At 43.4% G+C, this 22,281-nt stretch overlaps 1 protein-coding gene across 8 annotated transcripts in view; it reads right to left on the reverse strand.

Annotated features, from left to right (window-relative positions):
• Positions 1 to 216: 216 nt before the first annotated feature.
• Positions 217 to 22,281, reverse strand: part of ARID1B (AT-rich interaction domain 1B) — a 429,234-nt gene continuing 407,169 nt past the window's right edge. For all 8 annotated transcript variants that reach the window (XM_025294982.3, XM_025294980.3, XM_025294976.3 and 5 more), the window contains 7 exons: positions 20,266 to 20,404; positions 19,835 to 20,007; positions 12,562 to 12,712; positions 9,712 to 9,808; positions 7,575 to 8,358; positions 5,498 to 5,628; positions 217 to 3,332 (listed from right to left, as the gene is read on the reverse strand). In XM_025294982.3, coding sequence (XP_025150767.3) covers positions 1,608 to 3,332; positions 5,498 to 5,628; positions 7,575 to 8,358; positions 9,712 to 9,808; positions 12,562 to 12,712; positions 19,835 to 20,007; positions 20,266 to 20,404 — 3,200 coding nt within the window. In that variant the 3' untranslated portion in view covers positions 217 to 1,607. The remainder of the gene's footprint in view (positions 3,333 to 5,497; positions 5,629 to 7,574; positions 8,359 to 9,711; positions 9,809 to 12,561; positions 12,713 to 19,834; positions 20,008 to 20,265; positions 20,405 to 22,281) is intronic.

Raw genomic sequence — 22,281 nt, forward strand, 5'->3', positions numbered from 1 at the left:
GACTGCTTCAAACAAAGGCCAGTTATTGAAATCCTTTGAGAAAATCAAACTCTTGCTCCCCACTCTAAAGTAGGTACCCTTAAAGGTCCCTCCCAACCTCAGGGTTTCATAATGAGGGGCTATGTTAGTACAGGGTTGTTTCCCCCCTTTTACTTGGTTACTATGAAACCATTTTAAGGAAACTAGAACAGTATTCAAGAACACCCATCACAGTGCTTAACAAGATTTAATGTACATTTATTCTTAACATGTGGAACATATAAAGATTTTATACTGAATAAATGATATTCATTAAGCCAGAGGAAAAGGAGGAATTTACATCAAGTTTTTTTTTTAAACTACATTATCTTGAAATACAAATGTGGATTCTCGTCACTGAAAAATTTTTGAAGTTGTGTTTCTTCCTTTTAGTTGTATTTTTTTTTTGTCTGTACTAGTAACCATTGTGTAAATCAATCCATATGCAACCATTTCCACACCTTGATTCATGAAGCAAATTGTGATCAGCTGCTCTCCCGAAATAGAGCATGACTTTATACATACAGAAACTTGTACATTACCCTCTTTTTTTTGTTTTTTTTTTTTTTTCTTGTTTTTGTTTTTTGTATTTTTTCTTTTTTTTGGAGATATGGCCCTAATGAAAAAATATATAAAATAAAAATAAAAAATTATTTAAATCTACCATCACTTCGTAGTTACCACATCATGAAAAAGAAACTAAAAACTTTTTACTAAAAAAAAAAAAAAAAAAGAAAAAAGAAAAAAAATGAGGGTATGTTTAATGTACAACTTCTATATACATCACAGCCCTAAGGCAGTAAAAAAAATATTTAAAAAATGATTAAAGGAATTGTGAAGAACTGTCATGTGGAAGGTCAAACGACAGACAGCAGACATGACGCTAGTGGTGAGGAAGCGATTTCCACTGATCGTTGTCAGGTATGTTTTCAAACTTAACTTAAAAAAACCATTTTGCTCCTAGCCTAATGTAACCATTTTCCTGTGGAGAAACCAGTATCATTTCCTACTTCAACCGCTGCCTGACACACCTTCGTGAGCCCCCGCTATACCTACCTAGAAATTTCTATTGCACAGAGCTTTGGACGATGGGATACAGTTGCAATTTTTTCATTATTTGAAGAATAACATAGCTAGGAAATCGATAAGTTTTCTCCTTTTTGTCTCAGTGTGGTGAAATTTTCCCATCTTATAGCATCTTTTGCCGTTAACTTTTTTCTTTAAAGTCAATTTGCTTCCCCCAAAAATGCAATACGACATGGAAAAGAACATTAAAAAGAAAATCTGAAAAACAAAAAGTGACCTTTGAATGCACTAGACAGCAACTTTGGTTAAAAAAAAAAAAAAAAAAAAAACCAAAATAAAAAAACCCCGAAAGGATGTACTTGTACACACAGACAGCAAATATTAATTTTATAACTGTTCAAATTAATTATCTCTTTAATTCCCAATTGGTAAATAAGTGGATGGGGCAGAGGAGCAAAGATTTTCTTTCCTTCGTCCTACGCTGGAGAAACAAGAACAGAACACAGCCAATTACACGGGAGCCTCTATAGTCTTCACTCACACAGGCTGCCTTCTCACTGATGTCATAACTGCCCGATCTGAAACAGTACATCACAGATGACAGATGCCACCAGAGAGTTCAGAACGGCTGATATTGAGATATCCAGCAATCGGCCCTCGTGCAGAAGGAACTCGGAGCGGTTCTCGTCCACTCTGGCCATGGCCAGCAGAGCCTTGGCTGCCCTGCACATCATGTCCACGCTAGGGGGCTCTAGGGGCGGGGGCTGCATGTGCATGAGGTTGTGCTGGCTCTGCTGATACTGGGCCATTGTGACCCCATCCTCTAGGAAGCTTATCAAGTTTCCGATGCTTCCCTTCTGGACAGCTATGGCCCTTGCAGCCAGTGCGTCCCCTTGGGCAAGGTTCGATAAAAGCGCCATGGACATTTCTCGACAGACTGGGTTTTTGCGATCCCCAACGTACCTAACTAACGTGGCATAGAATTTCTCCTGACGACTAAACGGAGGCGTGGCCAAGATCAGGTCCACATTGTTGTCCTGGATGCTGAGTTTACAGAGCGTCTCCAGCACGAGTCTCTGAGGCGACAGGACAGAGTTGGGTCCCACCGTGGGAAAGGGGTCTTGTGCCTCTGCTGATGGGCACACCATCCAGTGCAGCAAGCCATCCAAAATTGGCAAGCAGATGCTTTCCGTGTAAGCGGACAAGTCTAGCTGCCCAGAAATGTTGGCCAAGGTGACCAGCGTGTTGTCCCTTAAGACCTCGAGGCAGTCCCACCACCACTCATCTTTGCTGCAGGCCACCCCTTTGTCCTCGTCTTCCTCCTTCTCGTAGGTCTGCGGCGCTCGTTTTCTCTCGGGATGCTCATGGTGAAGAAGAATCAGCTTCCCCAGGATCAGCACCAGGCCTGGGTGTTTGGACATTTCCGCGTCATTCCCAGGCACAAAAGACAAGCTCCGGACAATATTGGACACGCAGATGCAGCGCTTGGCCAGCGAGTCCTGCCAGTGTGCGATGGTGCAGAGTGGGGCCTCGTCCCGGCTCCTTGGCTCGTCCTCCAGCAGCTTGATGTTGCGGTGACTTCTGGCTTGATGGATTCCGAAGGGAAACTTGCTGCTTTCGGTCTGGGTACCAGGGTTTGCCTCTTCGGGCAGAGCCCCTGGCCGAGCAGATAGGACATCATCGATGGTTGCGATGATGCTTTTCTCTTGGTGGTCGTCAGAATCCCCTTTGCCTTCCTGGTCTTTCTTTCTGCCTGTGGAGCTCAAAGGGGGAGGCGGCCGCTTGCGAGGAGGAATCTCCATCTTGCTCTCGAAGTGAGTCTGGATGTGCTCAGTGGTGTCTCCCCCACCGAGCTGCCAGTGCAGAAGTCCACTGCTGAACTCCTGAACGCGACCCAGCTTGTCAGAGCGGTCGACAACAAACAGGTTGTTCTTTTTGACTATCTTGATTGGCAGCTTGTCAAATTTACTGGCTTGCCTGGGCTTCTCCTTTGGATCTGTGGTGGCATCGGGGGAGGCCACAGCCATGCTGCTCCTGTCCTCCGTCTCCGCCCTCCCGCTGTCTTCCTCCTCCTCGTCCTCCTCGTCCTCCTCCTCCTCAATACATTCAGCATCTTCTTCCTCTCTCCCAGAATCGTCGGCTAAGGACTGGCTGTCATCTCTCTTTGCCGCATTGTGATCAAGTGCTTTTTGGCTGGGGTCTCCCACTTCATATTCCGTAAGAATTCCAAAAATGTCAATCAGGCATTTCCTGAAATACTCTACTAAAAGTTCGAGAAATCCGGACAACTGGAGAGGGTGAGAAAGAGAAGAGGTACAATGTCATAACCTCTCCAGTGTGACTGAGAGGGTGAAAATCCTGCTAGCTAGCCATGTATCTCTATGATTATTTTCACATTTTAATGTTTTTTTTTGGCTAGGCCAAGAAAAAGAAACCATGTGTAAGTTAGAACTATCTTCCTGAATTTTTCATTAATCAACACTTACTTTCTTACTTGGTGTTTACTTTCTTACACCATTAACATGAAAACTTACTTGTTACTTTCCCATTTCTGATACTATCCCCGAGGGAGTGCTCTGCTGTTCTTTACCTTTGTTTCTGGCTTAGACACAGTACCATTCTTACTAGAAGAGTGGGAACATGGATTTTATAGACTCATTCACCCAAAGTGAGTCTGTTCTCCTCTTTTATTTATCTGAAACTCTGCTTGCCTAGATTTTTATGGTTATTATTCTTAGGATTTTATGGTTATTTTTGTCTTAGGTGCCACAGGTTATTCTAATTTACATTCTCCATATATTTTGGGGAGAAGATAATTTCAGCAATGTAGTAGCTCATAAACACAGAAAATTAGAAACAAATCAATTTAGTCCCTGAGATAAATGAATGAGAATGTTTCACAGAATGCACTTTTATATTTCAGCTATTCCCAACTCCAGCCGAAAGACAAAAGCAACTCTGAGAACCAGCTCTGTTTCCTTTAAGCGGATGTTTATATCAAGAGAACCAACATACTCCCCTCCCTCAACACCAATGCTGCTGCATTTAGGGATGATGAAGGATAAGTAAGTAAACAAGGATTTCTTAATGATAGGTGTTATGGAAATTGACTATAATTTCATTATCTGGCTGTAAGTTTCCCGCGAGGTAGTTTGAAACAATTATAAAGAAGTAAGGGGACACCCAAGTACCAGCCAGGCAGAGCTTGCTTTTAGGGTACGAAGACACAATTTTTTAAGTGGAGGTCTGGATGTCACCCCTTCCCATCTCGCCCCCAACATAAAGCTTAATTTTTTCCCAGGACAAGGGAAGAGGAAAAATTGCTGAAGCAATGCTGGTTATGAAAAATTGTGCTCAACAGCAGCTCACCCAGCATAAGGAGGTAAATTTATTACTCTAGCAAAGGTAGTATATGTTCTTAATACTTATTTTCTATTAAAATGGACTTCATGCGATGTTTATGATCTTATTAATATACTTGGTATCAACTGAAAAACTGCCTTTCAGGGCTAAAATGAGGAGTTAAAGGAGAGAAGAAAGAGGAAGTGGAAGATTCTGGTCCTAGTTCAACAGAAGGGAGGGAGTGAGATGTTTTGGCTTTTTTCAACAAAAGCAGAGTTGTTCATACACAGTAGGGAAAATGACCTTTTCTGATTTTTGTTTCTAAATATTTCTTAAAAAAAATTTGTAGTCCAGCTGGCTCTTGGGCCTTTTTCCTAATCCTCAGCTCCTTCTCTCTTCCAGCTATTATGCTAGAAGCTACTTCAAGCTTAGCACAGATCAAAGGAGGGTTTTTAAAGGTAGGAGGCTTTTAAATGACTGCTTCAAAATAAACTAGAGGGGGGGCAGAAATGGGAGGGAACACATCAAGAAACAAGTTTGACCATGACTTCATTACTACTGCATGAACGATGGTATAAGGGGTTCATTAAACTGTTTACTTCTCTCTCTATATATATTTTCTGTAATATAAACAGTCTTTTTAAATTTTATACTTTTTTAATTAAAAGAAAGATGTTAGGTCCCCCTGAAAAACAGGGTATGGTCTCACTGCAACTTATTGCATGGTGATGTCTCTTCCAACACTAACTACAGCCATAACTTTGTGTTATTTTTGGATTAACTCTCACTGGCCTGCTAATGCTCATTATAAACAACAGTTTGATTTTGCCACTACTGTCTATTCCATGCACACACATGCATGTGCACACAAGGTCACTGTTTTCTTATGAGAAATATACATGTGTGTTTATACTAAAGACTGAAATAAATTATTGTTCGAGACAAAATTCTCAGACAACTATACACTGACTGATGTTGGTTTATAGTTAACTGTAATGATAAAAAATTTTAGCTGGGGAGCCCTAACTGCTTTAGGCATTAGCTTAAGCATTATACACTGCTTCCTTTTCTTCTTCTAATTTGGTTCTCGGTTGGACTGGTGCTGGCTTACCTGGGAGAGATTGAAAGTAGCGACAGTGCTGTCGTCATAGAGAAGAATATTAATAGTGTCCAAAGCCCAAGTACTTTCAGCCAAGAGACCTGACTTAAGGGACATCATCACACGCCAGGCCTCTGGAGTAACTAAAAATGGGTGGAAGAATAAGGACATGATTAACTCTACGCATGAAAGAATAGAAAATAACAAAAGAAGAAGAAAAAGCAGAATGTTAAGTTAAAATATTGATTTAAACAAAGGTTCCAAGGGACAATTAAACATGGTCATTTCACGTGGAGGTTGACAACTGACTAAGAAACTTCTGTGGGTGAAGAGCTTTCTGCTTTGCAGGTTAAACAGAAGTGGGAATGATTCTTTCTGTATTTGTCGTCTTTGACTCTATTCACAAATGTGTCAAGGTAGCATCTTCAGAAGGCTGGTGAGTATGCAGAATATAAGCAAAATTTAATTCCCAAACAGCATGCTCACTGATAGAAAGCTTTCCTTCTTCCATGCCATCTTCTGTCTGAGCTCTGGACCACAGAGCATGCTGTTGACAAGTACTAGCATTTTGACGGTTCTGGATTTTTAGGAGCCTGGCCTGAGATGGAGGCTAAGAGGAACGATGAGAGCAAAGGTTTATAAGATTTGTCACGAGATGGGGCTGGAGGGGAGGTCCATCGTGTGTCTACAATTTTAAGGGAAGCTATCTGAGGAAACTGGTGGAAGCACATGGTGTGAGCAGCTGGAACTCTGCACAGCAGCAGCCAGGCCAGATGCCAACTCCTGTGTGGGAGGGGCCGTGGGTGTCCACTTTTATTTTAATTTCATCTAATTTTCAAATTTTCTAAGAGAGGCACATAATACTTGTATAATAGAAGGGCAAATTTCATTTTAAAATCGGGAACATAAGTTTCCCTAGGCTGGTATAACATGCACTGAGAATTTTTTTTCAAATTTAAATGTATTTTTTTTACTTAAATTGGAGAAGTAAATGGCAGCTCACTCCAATATTCTTGCCTGAAAAATCCCATGGACAGAGGAGCCTGGTAGGCTATAGTTCATGGGGTCACAGAGAGTCAGACATGACTGAGTGACTAACACACACACACACACACGTTTACTTAATATCTATACACATACACAAATACATGCATATATTTTTACATATATATTACCATATGTAACATGGTGCCCAGGGTCTGTTTCTCTCTTGCCTTCAGCACATCCTCTGTGTAGAATGCCTTACTTCCCCGTACCGCCCCCCTGCCCTTAATGTCCAATGATTAAAAACAATGGTCATATCTTTAAAATATTTAATTTTCTCATCACTGCAAAGAACTTTGAGTCACATGATTTTGAGATTTGGGGAAAAAAAGTTTGGATAAAACTGAACTCTATTATTTCCTTAGCTGTGTTAAAAGTACTTAAAAAATAATGCAGAAAAACTGTGTATTCCCAGATTTTCCAAACCTCTAATTAGGATTTACAAGATTCCACCTGGATGAACATGTATGACATCGGTGTTCACCTGAAAGAGCTCCTTGGTCCCGTCAACAGTGCTGCAGGGATCACCTAAATTCTATCCACATGTGAAGTTCCATATAGCATATTATGTGTCTGTCTATGCAGCATAGTCAGTTTTCTGGTTTTGCTCCAAGGGGAACTCACTGTCTTTATGTCCTTACCAAAATTACAGAGTGGCTTGCTGTCAAATTTTCTCAGGCCACCCTAGTGTTCCATCAGCCTCGCAGCTGTTCTCTTAAGCACACATGGCAGAGATTATGTGTTTGGTTAAGATAAAATCTTTAAGCCCAAAATACAGTCACAGTTACCGAGGAGTCCCCATCTCTCACCTGGGGCTCCGCCCTCTCATACGAGTAACACTCACATGCAAGAAATCCGTTTTAATTCTCCTTCTCAATTCAGAGTAGTGCCTTCCAACTATTGCTCCTGCACAAAAGCACATCCTGATAGTCTGCAGTCACAGAATTTCATCCCTTTAAGGTTATCCAACTACATCTAACCCAAAATTAAAATTCTAGATGGCAACAGGAAATCATTTTAGGAGCAGAGCTTTGGGAATGCTTACCGATATCTTTTGAGGTAATCTTCCGCCTTTGTTTCAGGACTGGCTGTGAGGCTTCCACGGAGCCAGGAGGGAAGGTGATCTCCCTTCTGATGGGGGGCGGCTGGGGGGGTGGCCCGGTGACCTGGGACGTGGGGACGGTGGGCATGACCTTCTGCATCTTCATGGAGGGGAGGAAGGGGGACTTGCTGGGAGACATGCGGCTCTCCAGGGAGCGCTGGAAGGAGGCGGGGCTGGGTGCCCTGGAGATGTGGTTTGGCAGTGAGGGTGGCGTCTGGTAGGACGACTGAGGCGGGCGCGTGATGGGCTGCATGGAGGCTGACGAGGACATGTAAGGCTGACGCTGGCTGACGTGGGAAGGCCACTGGCTCTCGTGGTTTATCCTCTGATCAGGGACCATCATGTCATCGGTGCGGTTCATGCCGGGGTAAGGCGGGGCCTGCGTGGGGCCGCCCGGGCCTTGCCTGTTCTGGTAGGGATAAGGCATATCGTTGCGGGTTGCCCACATGCTCTGCTGAGGTCCTTCGCTGGAGGACGACTGCATCGGGCCGCCCATCATCTGCGGAGGGATGGCATGTGGCTGTATCTGCCCCGGGCCCTGCATCCTCTCTCGGTTGTAGGGATAAGGATACTGTCCCTGCAAGGGCCTCCGGTCTGGGCCAGAGTAGGAGCTCCCGTACTGGTTGTACATCTCCTGCTGCTGGCTGCCATACTGCATGTTGTACATGTCTCCCTCGTGGCGTTTGGCTGGAGGCCCATACATGCCATCCATATGGCGCTTGTAGTTCTGAAAATTCACAGAGACAGATCACACTAATGTGCTTTTGCAGGTATAATCACGCACTTAAATTAGGCAAAATAGTTATTACCTGGTGGAATGTTCATTTCAAAATGAATATGGGCAGCGCCCATGTCCACAGACTAACAGTTTATGTGCGATGCTCAGCACTACACAAACCACTGCACGTACTGTTTGTGTTTGTGTACTTCAAAACTTCCGTGGGAAAAAAACCAGCCTCCTCTCCTGGTATTCTCCAGGCAGATTTGGGAGAGCAGGGCATGGGTGAAAAAACCAGCCTCCTCTCCTGGTATTCTCCAGGTGGATTTGGGAGAGCAAGGCAGGGTGACTACCACACAGGCTGCGCGGAACTGGGGCTTGGAGATCACGGGGATGGCTTGTGTAGGTAGCTGGAGACCTCACCACAAGTGACGGAGCGCTCTGAGGGCCAGCCCGAAGGGCTCCGGGACTAAACAGACCCCTTGGGCCTAACTTTACAGAAATGCCTCCACACACAGCTTGGCTCCTAACTCTGACCTGTGCCCCTGACACCTGATGTTGGATGAACCCCACCCCAGCCTCCAGCCGATGTGGGTCTCCTCCAGGAGAACCTCTGAAGACAGGGCTGGTACAGCCTCACTGAGCTCTGCTCCCAGGAGGCCGGGGCTTCCACCACTGGATGGGATGGGAAACTCCTGATGAGAGCGCGGGACAGAGGCACGCATATGGCAGAACACTGTTTAAGGTGCTGATTTGATGATACAGGTCTCTATACAAACATGCTCTGGTCAAATTAATGTTTAAAACCCCTTCTATTTTACAAGAGGTCTTACACCTGAAGAGTTGTTTAGTGACAGCAAATTCCTGTGTCTGACATGCGCTCCTCTGTGTTAGCCGTGGTTAGTTCACACACCTCGCAACTGCTGAGCTGCAGCACGTTGTCAACAGCACGCACCTACACACCTAGCCTACACAGTTTAAATAGTTTTATTCTTAAAAATAGATCAACTTTCACTATTAGCATATAATATTTTAAGCTGTTCACCCTACATATTCACTAAAATATATTGACAAATTTCTGTGCTAAAATGTCAACTGATATAATAGTATATAGAGTAGACATATGTCTAAAATATACTTGAATTTGGGCTTATTATTTACAAGGATGAATGTCCTTAACTTCCAATAACATATTTTCAAGAGCTACTTCTAACCTACTGATTTCAAAATCCTAAGAATACTTTTTAGCATAAGCAAATATAACCTGATTGTTACATGTCATTTTGGTTATACTTCCTAAAAGTCTTCAGAAGTATGTGAGTCTGAATTTTAAACAGAGATGCACGCTGCCTGCCAACTCACCGTCTGCTGTGGGTACAGGCCTGGCTGGTGTCCTCCATATGACGGCTGTCCTGAGGGAGGGCCTTGGCCCGGGTACTGCTGCCCGTAAGGTTCATGCCTAGAATGAAGCATTCAAAGAAAACTTCACTGACCGTGGACCTCAGGCCAAGGGAGGGAGGAAGAGCCCACTTCTGGACACTCCATGCTGTCTTTCCTCCATGGCCTCCTCCTGACAGGCACTGTGAGCAGCAGCAGCACTTCCCCTCCCAGTGGAAGGAGGACAGCACCCATTTTGGGAGTGCTGCCAAGCCCTGGCTGGTAGGGCAAGGAGTCCCACTGGATGGGCTGGCACCCTCTGTCTTTGAGGGGCCCCGCCCATCCACTGAGGGACCAGGGAGGGCATGACACACCCTCAAGTGAGGCATTAACGAGCGTAAGAAACAACAGAAGAACCTAAGAGTCAAAGCAGTATTTCTAGGAGCACCAGAATACTGACATATAAACGTGGAAAATGTTTCTGTTTCTAATTTCCTCATCGTGAGTATAAAATGTGCAAGTTTTTTAAAGGAATCCTTTAAAATTAGTCCAAATGATACTAAGTTGGTATAGACATAACTACTCAAAATTTCAAAGTTCTATGACCCCAAAAGTCTACAAAAAAAAAAAAAGATAATAAGGATGATTTAAATGTACTTCTGTTAAATCTTAAAATGGGAATAAACATACTTTTATTTCATATTGAGAAATTATAAGTACCATAAAAATACATGTTTAAAAGAACAACAGAATTGAAACTTCAGAAATTAAGCTGATGTAGTTAGTATACTGAATTTTGTAAGAAAGAATACGGGTCAAGGAATGAGAATAATTAAGAAAATAAATGAAAATTTAGAACATCACATGTAAAACAGACAAGGGAAGTTTCTGCTAATGACATTGAAACCTGGAGGCAAGCTTATAGTTAGGAGAAAAGAAGTATAATTGATGTGGATGAAATTTAAGCTGAACAAGTAACACTTTTCAGAAGAGAAAACTGAATGAAGGAAATCCTAATGTTTTTTAGTCGCTCAATCGTGTCCGACTCTTGTGCAACCCTATGGACTGTAGCCCGCCAGGCTCCTCTGTCCATAAAGATTCTTCAGGCAATCTTCCCGACCCAGGGATTGAACTCATGGCATTGGCAGGCAGATTCTTTACCACTGAGCTACCCGGGAAGCTCAAATCCTAATGTGATAAGGCCAAAATAACTTCTACACCTGGGCCATGCCACATTCCAGAAAGCATCTGAGAAGAAATAGAAAACTATATATCTTCCCTGGTGGCTCAGATGGTAAAACATCTGCCTACAATGCGGGAGACCTGGGTTCAATCCCTGGGTCAGGAAGATCTCCTGGAGAAGGAAATGGCAACCCATTCCAGTATTCTTGCCTGGAATGGGGTTGCAAAGAGTCGGACACGACTGAGCAACTTCACTTCACTTCAGAAAAGTATATTTGCTCAGGTTCCTTTAAGAATATATGTCCAAGGACGACTGTTCTCCTTCTGATCTCATCAGCCTATCCCTTGCCTCTGCCCCCTCCAAAAGCTTTTCCTGGACTCTCAAAAACAAACCAAATCTTAGTAAAAATCCTTGATCTGGTACATCAGACTTCACACAGCAGTTAAGTGACTAAGGCGGATTTCACAACTAAACCTTCATTAGAAGGTCAGAATGAGAATTTGAGATTCCCCAGTCACTATTAGAAAGTACAAAGTAGCTCTGAGCATGCGATATTGTGTAACTCAAAAGCCAGGCTCACAGAGAATGCTAGAAAGAAACCTGATTTGGTAAAACAGTGATTTTTCCAACCAAAATTTTCCTTTGTATTAAACCAAGGACACCTGACTGCTTAGCCGGACCTACAAAACCCAGCATGTGGACTGAGAGGGAGCAGTGTGGACTGAGGCCCTGCCAAGGAAATGATGAAAACCACGCCTGTCCGGAGGCCTGCCTCAGAGCAACAGTCAGAGAAAGAGCGTTACTTTACCTCCACTGGTTTTCTTTAAAAATGAAATATTCAGTTGAAGGCTTGGTTTCTAAGTAAGTCTCCGTTAGGGAGGTAATGAACATGACAAGCAAGGGATAGGTCTTCCATGGTAAGGAGCACGGTCAGGGGCCTTCTTCACAAAGGAAGTCCACCCTAAGCCACTCTTCGAGGAACAGCTTCCTCTCTGAGACATTTCAATGACTTTCATTCTATCTTATTAAAATAATCTGGACCAGTAATGCATCCTTACTTGCCATTTTAGTATCAAGGGGATGTCCTGAGAAAAGAAAAGCTACCCTGGCTTTTATCAGATGTTTATTAAGGAGCAAAGCATTCCCTCTCAGTTTAAAAAGTTTGCAGGGGACAGGGGGAACACCTGAAAAAACAACACCTAGAAGACGTCACCAAGAACCCACTGCTGCCCGAGCCTGCTGACAGCCCAGTGTGGCACCTGCCCAGACCTCGGCCTGTGCGGAGGAGGGCAGGCACTGAGGTCAAGGGAGGAGCCACACACGGGCCCTGGAGCGGCAGTCTCGGTGTGGTGACAGTGGCTGGGGCAACCTTGGCTCTTGCATCCTTAGGGAGAAGACCTGTGCCCTGGCCAGCCCAGCCCTGGCATATTTCTAAAATTCACTAATAAAAACACGGCTGTATTGGTGGCCTGGGGATAAGGTCCTTCTCCCCAGTTCCTGTTACAGTCATCGACTGAAGGCAGCCGTCTGACACGTACAGTCCTACCGAACTTCAGCAGGAAGCAGACATCAGCTGCTAGGGCTCAGAGATGAGTGTGTGGAAAGCACAGTTTTGAATAAGTCATCTCATCTTCATCTTAGGAAACACTCACCTTCGGTCGTAACTGGTTCCGTAGGGAAACTGCTGCCGTGGCCCCATGCCAAGACTAGACATGGCTCCAGACGGACTCTGGTTGTACATATCCTGCATGCTGCTGGTGGGCATCTGTCCTTGTGTCATGAAAGGCTCGCTGCTTCCAGGCACTGAAATATTTTCAGTAACAGACAAAAAATTAAGCACTTTCAAATGCCAAAGGGCCCAAACATCCCTTTCTAGTCAGTGCTGTTATCCTTAACATGACAGATAACAATACCGATCAAAGAGCATAAGGTCTGAAGTTAAGATGGGCCCTGTTGAGGCAGGATTCTAAGTTGACCTCCCTTCACATACACAACTTGACGAGTGTGGGGTGAACCCATGAATGGGACAGGATGTCACTCCCAGGATTATATACATTGCAGGGCAAAAGGGACTTCAGAGATGTAATTACAGTCACCAATCAGCTCGCTGAGCTAACCAAAAGGGAGAGCACCCATGTGGGCCCTTTAAGTTGGCATCTAGAGGTAAGAGACAGAGCAGAGCAGAGACACTCTCCCGCTGGCCTTGAAAAGCAGTGCCACGCAGGTCAGAGGCCCACGTGTTAGGAAGGACGGCAACCGCTAGAAGCAGAGAAGGCCCCAGATGACAGTCAGCAAGAAAACAGGACCTCAGTCCAGCAACTGTGAGGAACTAAGTTCTACCAACAACTACGAGCTCAGAGAAATGGAATCCAGGCTCCCAGCTTGACTTGTACTGTGACCCTGAGCTGAGAACCCACAGAAATTGGAGAGCATACGTGTATGTTGTGTGTTTTAAGCCATTTGTGGTAATTTGTTATCAGTAACATAAGAAACAAACACAGGCCCAGATCCATACTTATTTGGGTTAAGTTGATAAATCTCTAAGTTTAATTCCTTATCTCTAAAATGAGGTTGGTAATATCATCTCATGAAGTAGTTTGTAAGGAAGAGATATGTATACAGTTAGTTCCTTTCCCTTTTAGGAAAAATAAAAAAAAAATGAAAACCTTAACAACCACCCATGCACTGACTTACTCTAAAATCAGGATGAAGAAAATCATGAAGGAGTAAGGACAGCTCAAGAAGGGATGAGATATTTCTAACAAGGGGTAGAGTGTCAATTAGGTCAAATATGCAAATTAGCATTTGCTCACAGCCTGAAGGAAATTGGGTCAAGCCCAGAAACTAGCCTGTAGGCAAATTAAAACATTTTAATGCAAATCTTAATTGATATACGCTATTACCAACACCTGCCTTTATCCTATGAAGGTTACTTTTATGTTCCATGAGATAAAAGCTGATTACAATTTTGTGAGCTGAAAAATGTGTCTTTGGTTGAGGGGTGCAAATAAGGAAGTCTTGACACTGGTAGAATATATTTTGCTTTATAAGGTATTCCAAATACTTCATATCTTACATGCTCTTACATCAACCTCCAGTAGAACCAGTTTTGAAGTTACTTTCCATTTTGAAGTTATTTTCCATTTATTGAAGAAAGTAGGGAAAACCACTAGAACATTCAGGTATGACCTAAATTAAATCCCTTACAATTATACAGTGGAAGTGACAAATAGATTCAAGGGATCAGATCTGATAGAGTGCCTAAAGAACTATGGACAGAGATTCGTGACACTGTACAGGAGACAGGGATCAAGACCATCCCCAAGAAAAAGCAATGCAAAAAGGCAAAATGGTTGTCTGAGGAGGCCTTACAAATAGCTGTGAAAAGAAGAGAAGTGAAAGGCAAAGGAGAAAAGGAAAGATATACCCATTTGAATGCAGAGTTCCAAAGAATAGCAAGGAGAGATAAGACAGCCTTTCTCAGCAATCAATGCAAAGAAATAGAGGAAAACAACAGAATGGGAAAAACTAGACATATCTTTAAGAAAATCAGAGATTCCAAGGGAACACTTCATGCAAAGATGGGCACAATAAAGGACAGAAATGGTATGGACCTAACAGAAGCAGCAGATTTTAAAAAGGGGTGGCAAGAATAAACAGAAGAACTATACAAAAAGATCTTCACAACCCAGATAACCACAATGGTGTGATCACTCACCTAGAGCCAGACATCCTGGAATGTGAAGTCAAGTGGGCCTTAGGAAGCATCACTACGAACAAAGCTAGTGGAGGTGACGGAATTCCAGTTGAGCTATTTCAAATCCTGAAAGATGATGCTGTAAAAGTGCTGCACTGAGTATGCCAGCAAATTTGGAAAACTCAGCAGTGGCCACAGGCCTGGAAAAGGTCAGTTTTTATTCCAATCCCAAAGAAAGGCAATGCCAAGGAATGTTCAAACTACTGTACGATTGCACTCATCTCACACGCTAGTAAATGCTCAAAATTCTCTAAGCCAGGTTTCAACAGTATATGAACGGTGAACTTTCAGACGTTCAAGTTGGATTTAGAAAAGGCAGAGGCATCAGATCAAATTGCCAACATCTGCTGGATCATCAAAAAAGCAAGCCAGTTCCAGAAAAACATCTACTTCTGCTTTATTGACTATACCAAAACCTCTGACTGTGTGGATCACAACAAACTGTGGAAAATTCTTAAAGAGATGTGGATTCCAGACCACTGAACCTGCCTCTTGAGAAATCTGTATGCAAGTCAGGAAGCAACAGTTAGAACTGGATATGGAACAACAGACTGGTTCCAAATAGGGAAAGGAGTATGTCAAGGCTGTATATTGTCACCCTACTTATTCAACTTATATGCAGAGTACATCATGAGAAACGCTGGGCTGGATGAAGCACAAGCTGGAATCAAGACTGCCAGGAGAAATATCAATAATCTCAGATATGCAGATGACACCACTCTTACGGCAGAAAGTGAAGAGGAATAGAGAGCCTCTTGATGAAAGTGAAAGAGGAGTGTTGGGTTAAAACTCAACATTCAGAAAATTAAGATCTTGGCATCTGGTCCCATCATGGCAAAGAGATGGAGAAACAATGGAAATAGTGAGAGACTTTATTTTCTTAGGCTCCAAAATCACTGCAGATGGTCACTGCAGCCATGAAATTAAAAGACACTTGCTCCTTGGAAGAAAAGTTATGACCAACCTAGACAGCATATTAAAAAGCAGAGGCATTACTTTGCCAACTAAGGTCCATCTAGTCAAAGCTACGGTTTTTCCAGTAGTCATGTATGAATGTGAGAGTTGGGCTATAAAGAAAGCTGAGCACCAAAGAACTGATGCTTTTGAACTGTGGTGTTGGAGAAGACTCTTGAGAGTCCCGTTGACTGCAAGAAGATCAAACCAGTCAGTCCTAAAGGAAATCAGTCCTCAATGTTTATTGGAAGGACTGATGCTGAAGCTGAAACTCAAATACTTTGACCACCTGATGTGAAAAACTCACTCATTGGAAAAGACCCTGATGCTGGCAAAGACTGAAGGCAGGAGGAGAAGGGGATGACAGAGGAGGAGACGGTTGGATCGCATCACTGACTTAATGACATGAGTTTGAGCAAGCTCCGGGGGTTGGTGATGGACAGGGAGGCCTGGCACACTGCAGTCCATGGGGTCGCAAAGAGTCAGACATGACTAAGCGACTAAACTGATATAAAAAGATGCATGACCTCAATCATAATTAAGGACATTCAAGATGAGGCTTTTTCCCCTTCTTCCCATCTGACTGACAAACATTAAAATGATAATAATCATTCTTAGTTGGAGGGTCCACATGATCATGTTAAGAGTGTTTAAATTGGTGTAACTTTTGCCAATACCTGCTATGGTAAGGCTATATTTTGGTGACCCCCCTGACCCCAAAAAAGGACATCTCTGGGTGCTCACAGCCTGTGGAGTCCCCATACATTGAGAGGCTGGGCTTGGTCATGTCATGACCAGCTCTGACCACTGGGGCACTGGCAAATGTGATACGGCAGAGGGCTGTAAGAAACTGCAAGTGAGGCTGTGGCTCCTGGAGTACTCCTTCCTGGAGCCTGTCTCCCATGGCACCAGGCGCCCAAGAAGCTCCATGGAAAGGCCCCAGGAGGAGGTCCTTGGCAACAGCTCTAGCTCAGCTCCCAGCCAGCCTCCGGATGACACCAGCCATTCAGGTGGCACCTGCGCTCAGAGAGCTCTCCATCAGGCTTCGGATGACAGTCACCACCTCAGAGTCCCAGCTGAGTACATGTGGAGTCAAGAGCCGCCCCACCCACCACTGGACTGTGAGATATAACTGAGTGCTGTTGTTAAGGCTACCAAGTCTTGGGGTAGTTTGTTACAACAGTACAAATTAAACAGGGGAAAAAGTTTGTTACAAATAGTACTCAGTAAACAAAATAAGAATTATTCTTTGATTCTGTTCTTCTACTTCCAGGAATCTATTTCACAGAAACACTCTACAAGTGTGAAAAACAGCTAGCTATACTTCAATAATCACTGTATCATTATTTATAATAACAAAGTATTATGAAATAACCATGAATTACTAGAGCATTAAAAAGAGTAAGTAGGATTGTATCTGTGGATACTAATAAATATTCAAACTATATACTGTTAAGTTAAACAGTATATAAATATTCACTCACTGTTTACTTAAGAGCAATAAATCAATCAATTCCTCGATCAGTGATGAGTGAGTGAGCAGGTGGGGAAGGCAGGCAGGAGGACAGGCAGGGCCAAGGCTGCTCTCAGGGCTTCTGGGTCTTCGAGGAGGCTCTTGTATCTACCACCCACCACATTCCAAGCCAACCACAGGAGCGGCAGCAGCAGCAGCAACAGGCGTGATGTCCACTGATGTTGGTCATTAAATAAAAAATTCGAGCCCCACCAAGTTCACTGACAGAATATGGTGAACTGAGGAATGGAAAACTTTACTGTAACAGGGGTAGGGCTGTAAGAAAATCTGTTTCCTGTGGGCTTTCTGTTTACTTGCTTTAACTCGGTACTAAATATGTCAGTAGTGGAAGATAGCAGGTAAGCTGAAATACATGGGGGAAATGCGAAACAGGGCTCCCGCCCAGCCACTGTATCATTTACACAGTGGATGAAAACACTCTATAGAGCTACCTGGTACCTAGAGCAAGGTAATCCACAGTCATCTCCTCTTCACCACCACACTTATTTTCATTAAAAAAATATAGGCATAAGGAGACAAAAGAAATAGAACTCATGCTGTCAAATATAGCATAATAGGATATTGGAATAGTTTTCCATAACTTTGAAACCGGATTCCAAAACATAATTATTTTTCCATGTTATTGTCATATTTTCAGAGTCTAAAGGTATTATACAACCACCAATAGCACCAACAACACATTCTTTCTAGCATTTCATACTACTAAGGAAAACAGTTAACTCCAACATTCACAAAGCTCTTGAATTTCTGAGCTTATGGATTTATTGCATGTTTTGAAAAATCTATACCTGAAATAAGCAGCTCAAACTTTTTGAAATGAAAAACTATAGATTATCTTGTTTTGTGTAACGGGTATATAAAATACATATGAAATAGAATTTCATTTAATTAAATGGTAATGTGCCCAACATTTAAAATTTTGAGATTCTTTTTTTATTTTTCATTCCTCCATGCTGCTGCTGCTGCTGCTGCTAAGTCGCTTCAGTCGTGTCCGACTCTGTGCGACCCCAGAGACACCAGCCCACCAGGCTCCCCCGTCCCTGGGATTCTCCAGGCAAGAACACTGGAGTGGGTTGCCATTTCATTCCTCCATAATACTTGTCAAAACCAAGGCTTTAGAGATTTATGCTTATCTCTACTTAAAACAATGTTATCAAAAAATTCATGTAAAAGCACTATTATTTAAGGGATCCCAGAATAAATACTTCCATAAAAATGTCATTCACTACTTTTTTTGTATGTATTTCAGAAATAGTCATACCATGCCTCAATTTCACAGGACTCTGCTGCATTAGGAAGAGTGTCAACAGCACATAGAGCTTGTGTGCCAGTGGAGAAGCTAGAGAGGGCGGAGGCTGACAGAGCTGCGGTCTCAGGCTGAGTGACCGCTGGGGACTGACACACACAAGAGAAAAGCCCAGCCTGGGTGTCTGCTCATGTCAGTGAGAGCTCTCGGGGATCTTGTCCGTCCTACAGTGGTTGATGCCATTTCTCTGCTTGGTTCTCCAAGATTACACCCAGTAACAGTGCTCTGCCCAGCTCCAGACACACAGCCTACCCCTCACTGCCTCAACATCTACAGTGAACTCTGGTTTCCTCTCTGTCTTGTTCATTCCCAGGTGTCCACACCACAGGCAGTGACAGCCACCCTCACCTCCCTCTGTCACCTGACTGCCCACCTCTCAGTCACCATCGCTTGGTTCTTCTCCCTTAACCCCACATTCAACATTCAATCCATCAGCACGTCCTGCTGTTTCTACCCTCCCCCACACACACATATACTGAGTGGTTCCATTCTCTCTCCCTGCTGGTCTCACCCCAACTCCTCACCTCTCTGAGGACTCTGACAGTGGTCTCCCCAACTTGACCCTCACTTCTCTCCAATGCATTCTCCATAAATGTCCAGATAGTTACTCATTTATTTTTAACAACAACAACAAAAATCTAGTCACCTCACTTCCTGCGTAAAAACCCCAAACTCGTCAGCACATGCAGGAAGTGGAAAGGCTCTGGACCTGGGGGCCTGGAGGTTCTCAGCATGGCCCTCGGCTCTTTGTGCCCAGGAGCCTCCACCCCCGACGCACACCAGCCTCACTGCTACCTCAGCGCCCCTCACCTGCCCCTCGCTCGTGTCCCCAGAGACCCTGCCCGCCCTCCCTCCCAAGGAGAGGCCCCTCCTCCCACGACTGCCACCGCCCCCCACCCACTGCCACGCCCTTGTTCTTTGTGTCCTTTCTTCCTGGCTGTTTCCTTTCTTCTGTCAAAAACCATCTTTAGTCACATATACATGGTTTACCTTACTTTTTATCTGTTGTTTGTAGCCCGTCAGCTCCACAAGGGCCTGTCTGGTTTACCAACTTAGCACCCAGCCCATGCCTTAAGACAAGCCTGATGCCGACTCGGGGCAGCATCAAGAGCACCTCTGCTTACGATACGTACCAGTCACTCTTCTAAGGCCTGTACTTATGTGCATTCTCAGCTCCTCTTCATGACCCCTTATTATCCTAATTTCCAGATGAAGAAACCGAGGCACAGAGATGCTAAGTACTTTCCTCACGGCTGGAAATTTAGTAGGCTGTGGAGTGGGGCTCCAGTACGTCTCGAATGGGTCAGTGAGTCAGTCGCAGGATGGCAGAATGCCCTCTGGACCAACCCTGCGCAGAGGGCCCTTGGCATTTACCTTTCCTCATCCCTCCAAAGGGGTCCTTGTTGGGCTCGTAGGGCATCCTGCCCATCACGTCTGGCATGCTCATGCCCTGCTGGTACGGGGTGCTTGGAGTCATGGAGTTGCGTTTGGGGAACGATGACTCACTTGCGTCTGAGAATGGGTCGTGCACACTGACAGTGCTGCTTCTGATGAGATGAGAGACATGAAAGCTTAACCACAGAGCGTTAGTCACCTGCAAACGCTGATCCAGAAAATAAGCCAACCTTGAAATCTGTGTACATGGGAAAACCATCCAAAGTAAATTATATGACTGAAACGAGTGGCAGTCAATATTTAAAAACTCACTAGAGAACACCATTTTCTCTCTCTCTAAAGTCTGCTCCAGAAAACTAAAAGACAGACAAATCTAACTTTGTATGGCTCACAGAGATCTTTTAACATACCTTCCACCTTGCATTGGGGTCATCTGTCCATGAGGGGTGGAGGCTGGAGTAGGCGGCTTCAGGTCACCTGGAACCTCTGCCATCGAATTACTGCCAGTTGACTGGGGGGTCTGTGGACCTTGCAAGGATCCTGAGTTAGCTGATAGTAGTGATACCAAGAAAAAATGGGGAGAAAACTAGAGGTTATCAAGTGAGCTCATCCTTGATAGTTATTTTTTTTAAAAGGGAAAGAAAAATAGGATACCATCTCATGTAGAGAGAGTAACAATATCCATTGCTGGTAACGATACAGCAAAATTAACTGCTCTTACATTGTTTATGGTGAAAATCAGTAAAAGCTTTTTTTTCCAAACTATTTGGAAATGCACTTCAGATATGAGCTGTAAAATACTGGGTAAATGCTTTCCTGGGTATTTATCCCAAGAAAATCATCTAATATAAAGAAGGTTTTAGACAGAAAACTTATTTTAGTGTTGTTTATAATGGAGATAATCTGAATGTCTAAGAATAAGGAAAAATGGGACAAAAAGTTTGTTTTATCAATTTGATGGACTATTGTGCTGTTTTAGAAAAACATAAAAATTATCAAGGTCTTAGGCAATGAGAAATGTTTAAGTTGTAAAGAAACGGTACAAATTAATAATGAGCTTTGTATCATTTTCCCACATCTGCATGTGTCTATGCTGTCATTAACAGTAGTTTTTGGAGCTATGAAATAATTTGTTATTTACACAACACAAGTCGTATTGGTTTAGAATTCTTTAATGTTATGGCAGAAACTGAAGAGGAACTAAAAAACTTGATGCAAGTGAGAGGACAGTGAAAAAGTTGGCTTAAAGCTCAACATTCAGAAAACTAAGATCATGGCATCAGGTCCCATCACTTCATGGCAAAATAGATGGGGAAACAGTGGAAACAGTGGCTGACTTTATTGTTTTGGGCTCCAAAATCACTGCAGATGGTGATTGTAGCCATGAAATTAAAAGACGCTTACTCCTTGGAAACAAAGTTATGACCAACCTAGATAGCATATTCAAAAGCAGAGACATTACTTTGCCAACAAAGGTCCGTCTGGCCAAGGCTATGGTTTTTCCAGTGGTCATGTATGGATGTGAGAGTTAGACTGTGAAGAAAGCTGAGTGCCAAAGAATTGATGCTTTTGAACTGTGGTGTTGGAGAAGACTCTTGAGAGTCCCCTGGACTGCAAGGAGATCCAACCAGTCCATTCTAAAGGAGATCAGCCCTGAGTGTTCATCGGAAGGACTGATGCTGAAGCTAAAACTCCAGTACTTTGGCCACCTCATGCGAAGAGTTGACTCATCGGGAAAGACCCTGATGCTGGGAGGGACTGGGGGCAGGAGGAGAAGGGGATGACAGGGGATGAGATGGCTGGATGGCATCACCGACTTGAGGGACATGAGTTTGGGTAAATTCCGGGAGTTGGTGATGGACAGGGAGGCCTGGCGTGCTACGATTCACGGGGTCTCAAAGAGTCGGACACGATTGAGCAACTGAACTGAACTGAATGTCATTATCAGAGTAATAAGACTTGGCTTTAACTATAATTACACTATAATAACCGAGCCCAGAATTGAACAGATCTTTTTAAAACTTAAGTAGGATTCATGTAAAAAATTAATCCCACCTTAAAACATAATATTTTAAGGGCTCTTGCTTTATCACTGATCATAGTCCTTAGCATGTTAGGTGTTAGATAGGTATTGGTTTCAGTCATTAATTAAACAAATAGTAATTGAATGAATATTGTGTGCTGTTTCCTACCACTGGAATTTATCAAATTGACAGAAAAAGATAAGAATTTCTGCCCACATACATACATACAATACTTTCAGAATTCTAACAAATAGGATTGCTGGTTGCTTATAAACAATAATTTGCATATATTATTATCTACAGTTAACGAACTGTACAATTACCACACTTTACTTTAGGGGAAACTGAGTTACACAAACCCGGGAGATCACAGAGTACGCTATGAGTGAGTAAGAAATGGGG

Source organism: Bubalus bubalis, chromosome 10, assembly GCF_019923935.1.
Source record: "Bubalus bubalis isolate 160015118507 breed Murrah chromosome 10, NDDB_SH_1, whole genome shotgun sequence".
In the NCBI taxonomy this organism is placed as follows: domain Eukaryota; kingdom Metazoa; phylum Chordata; class Mammalia; order Artiodactyla; family Bovidae; genus Bubalus; species Bubalus bubalis.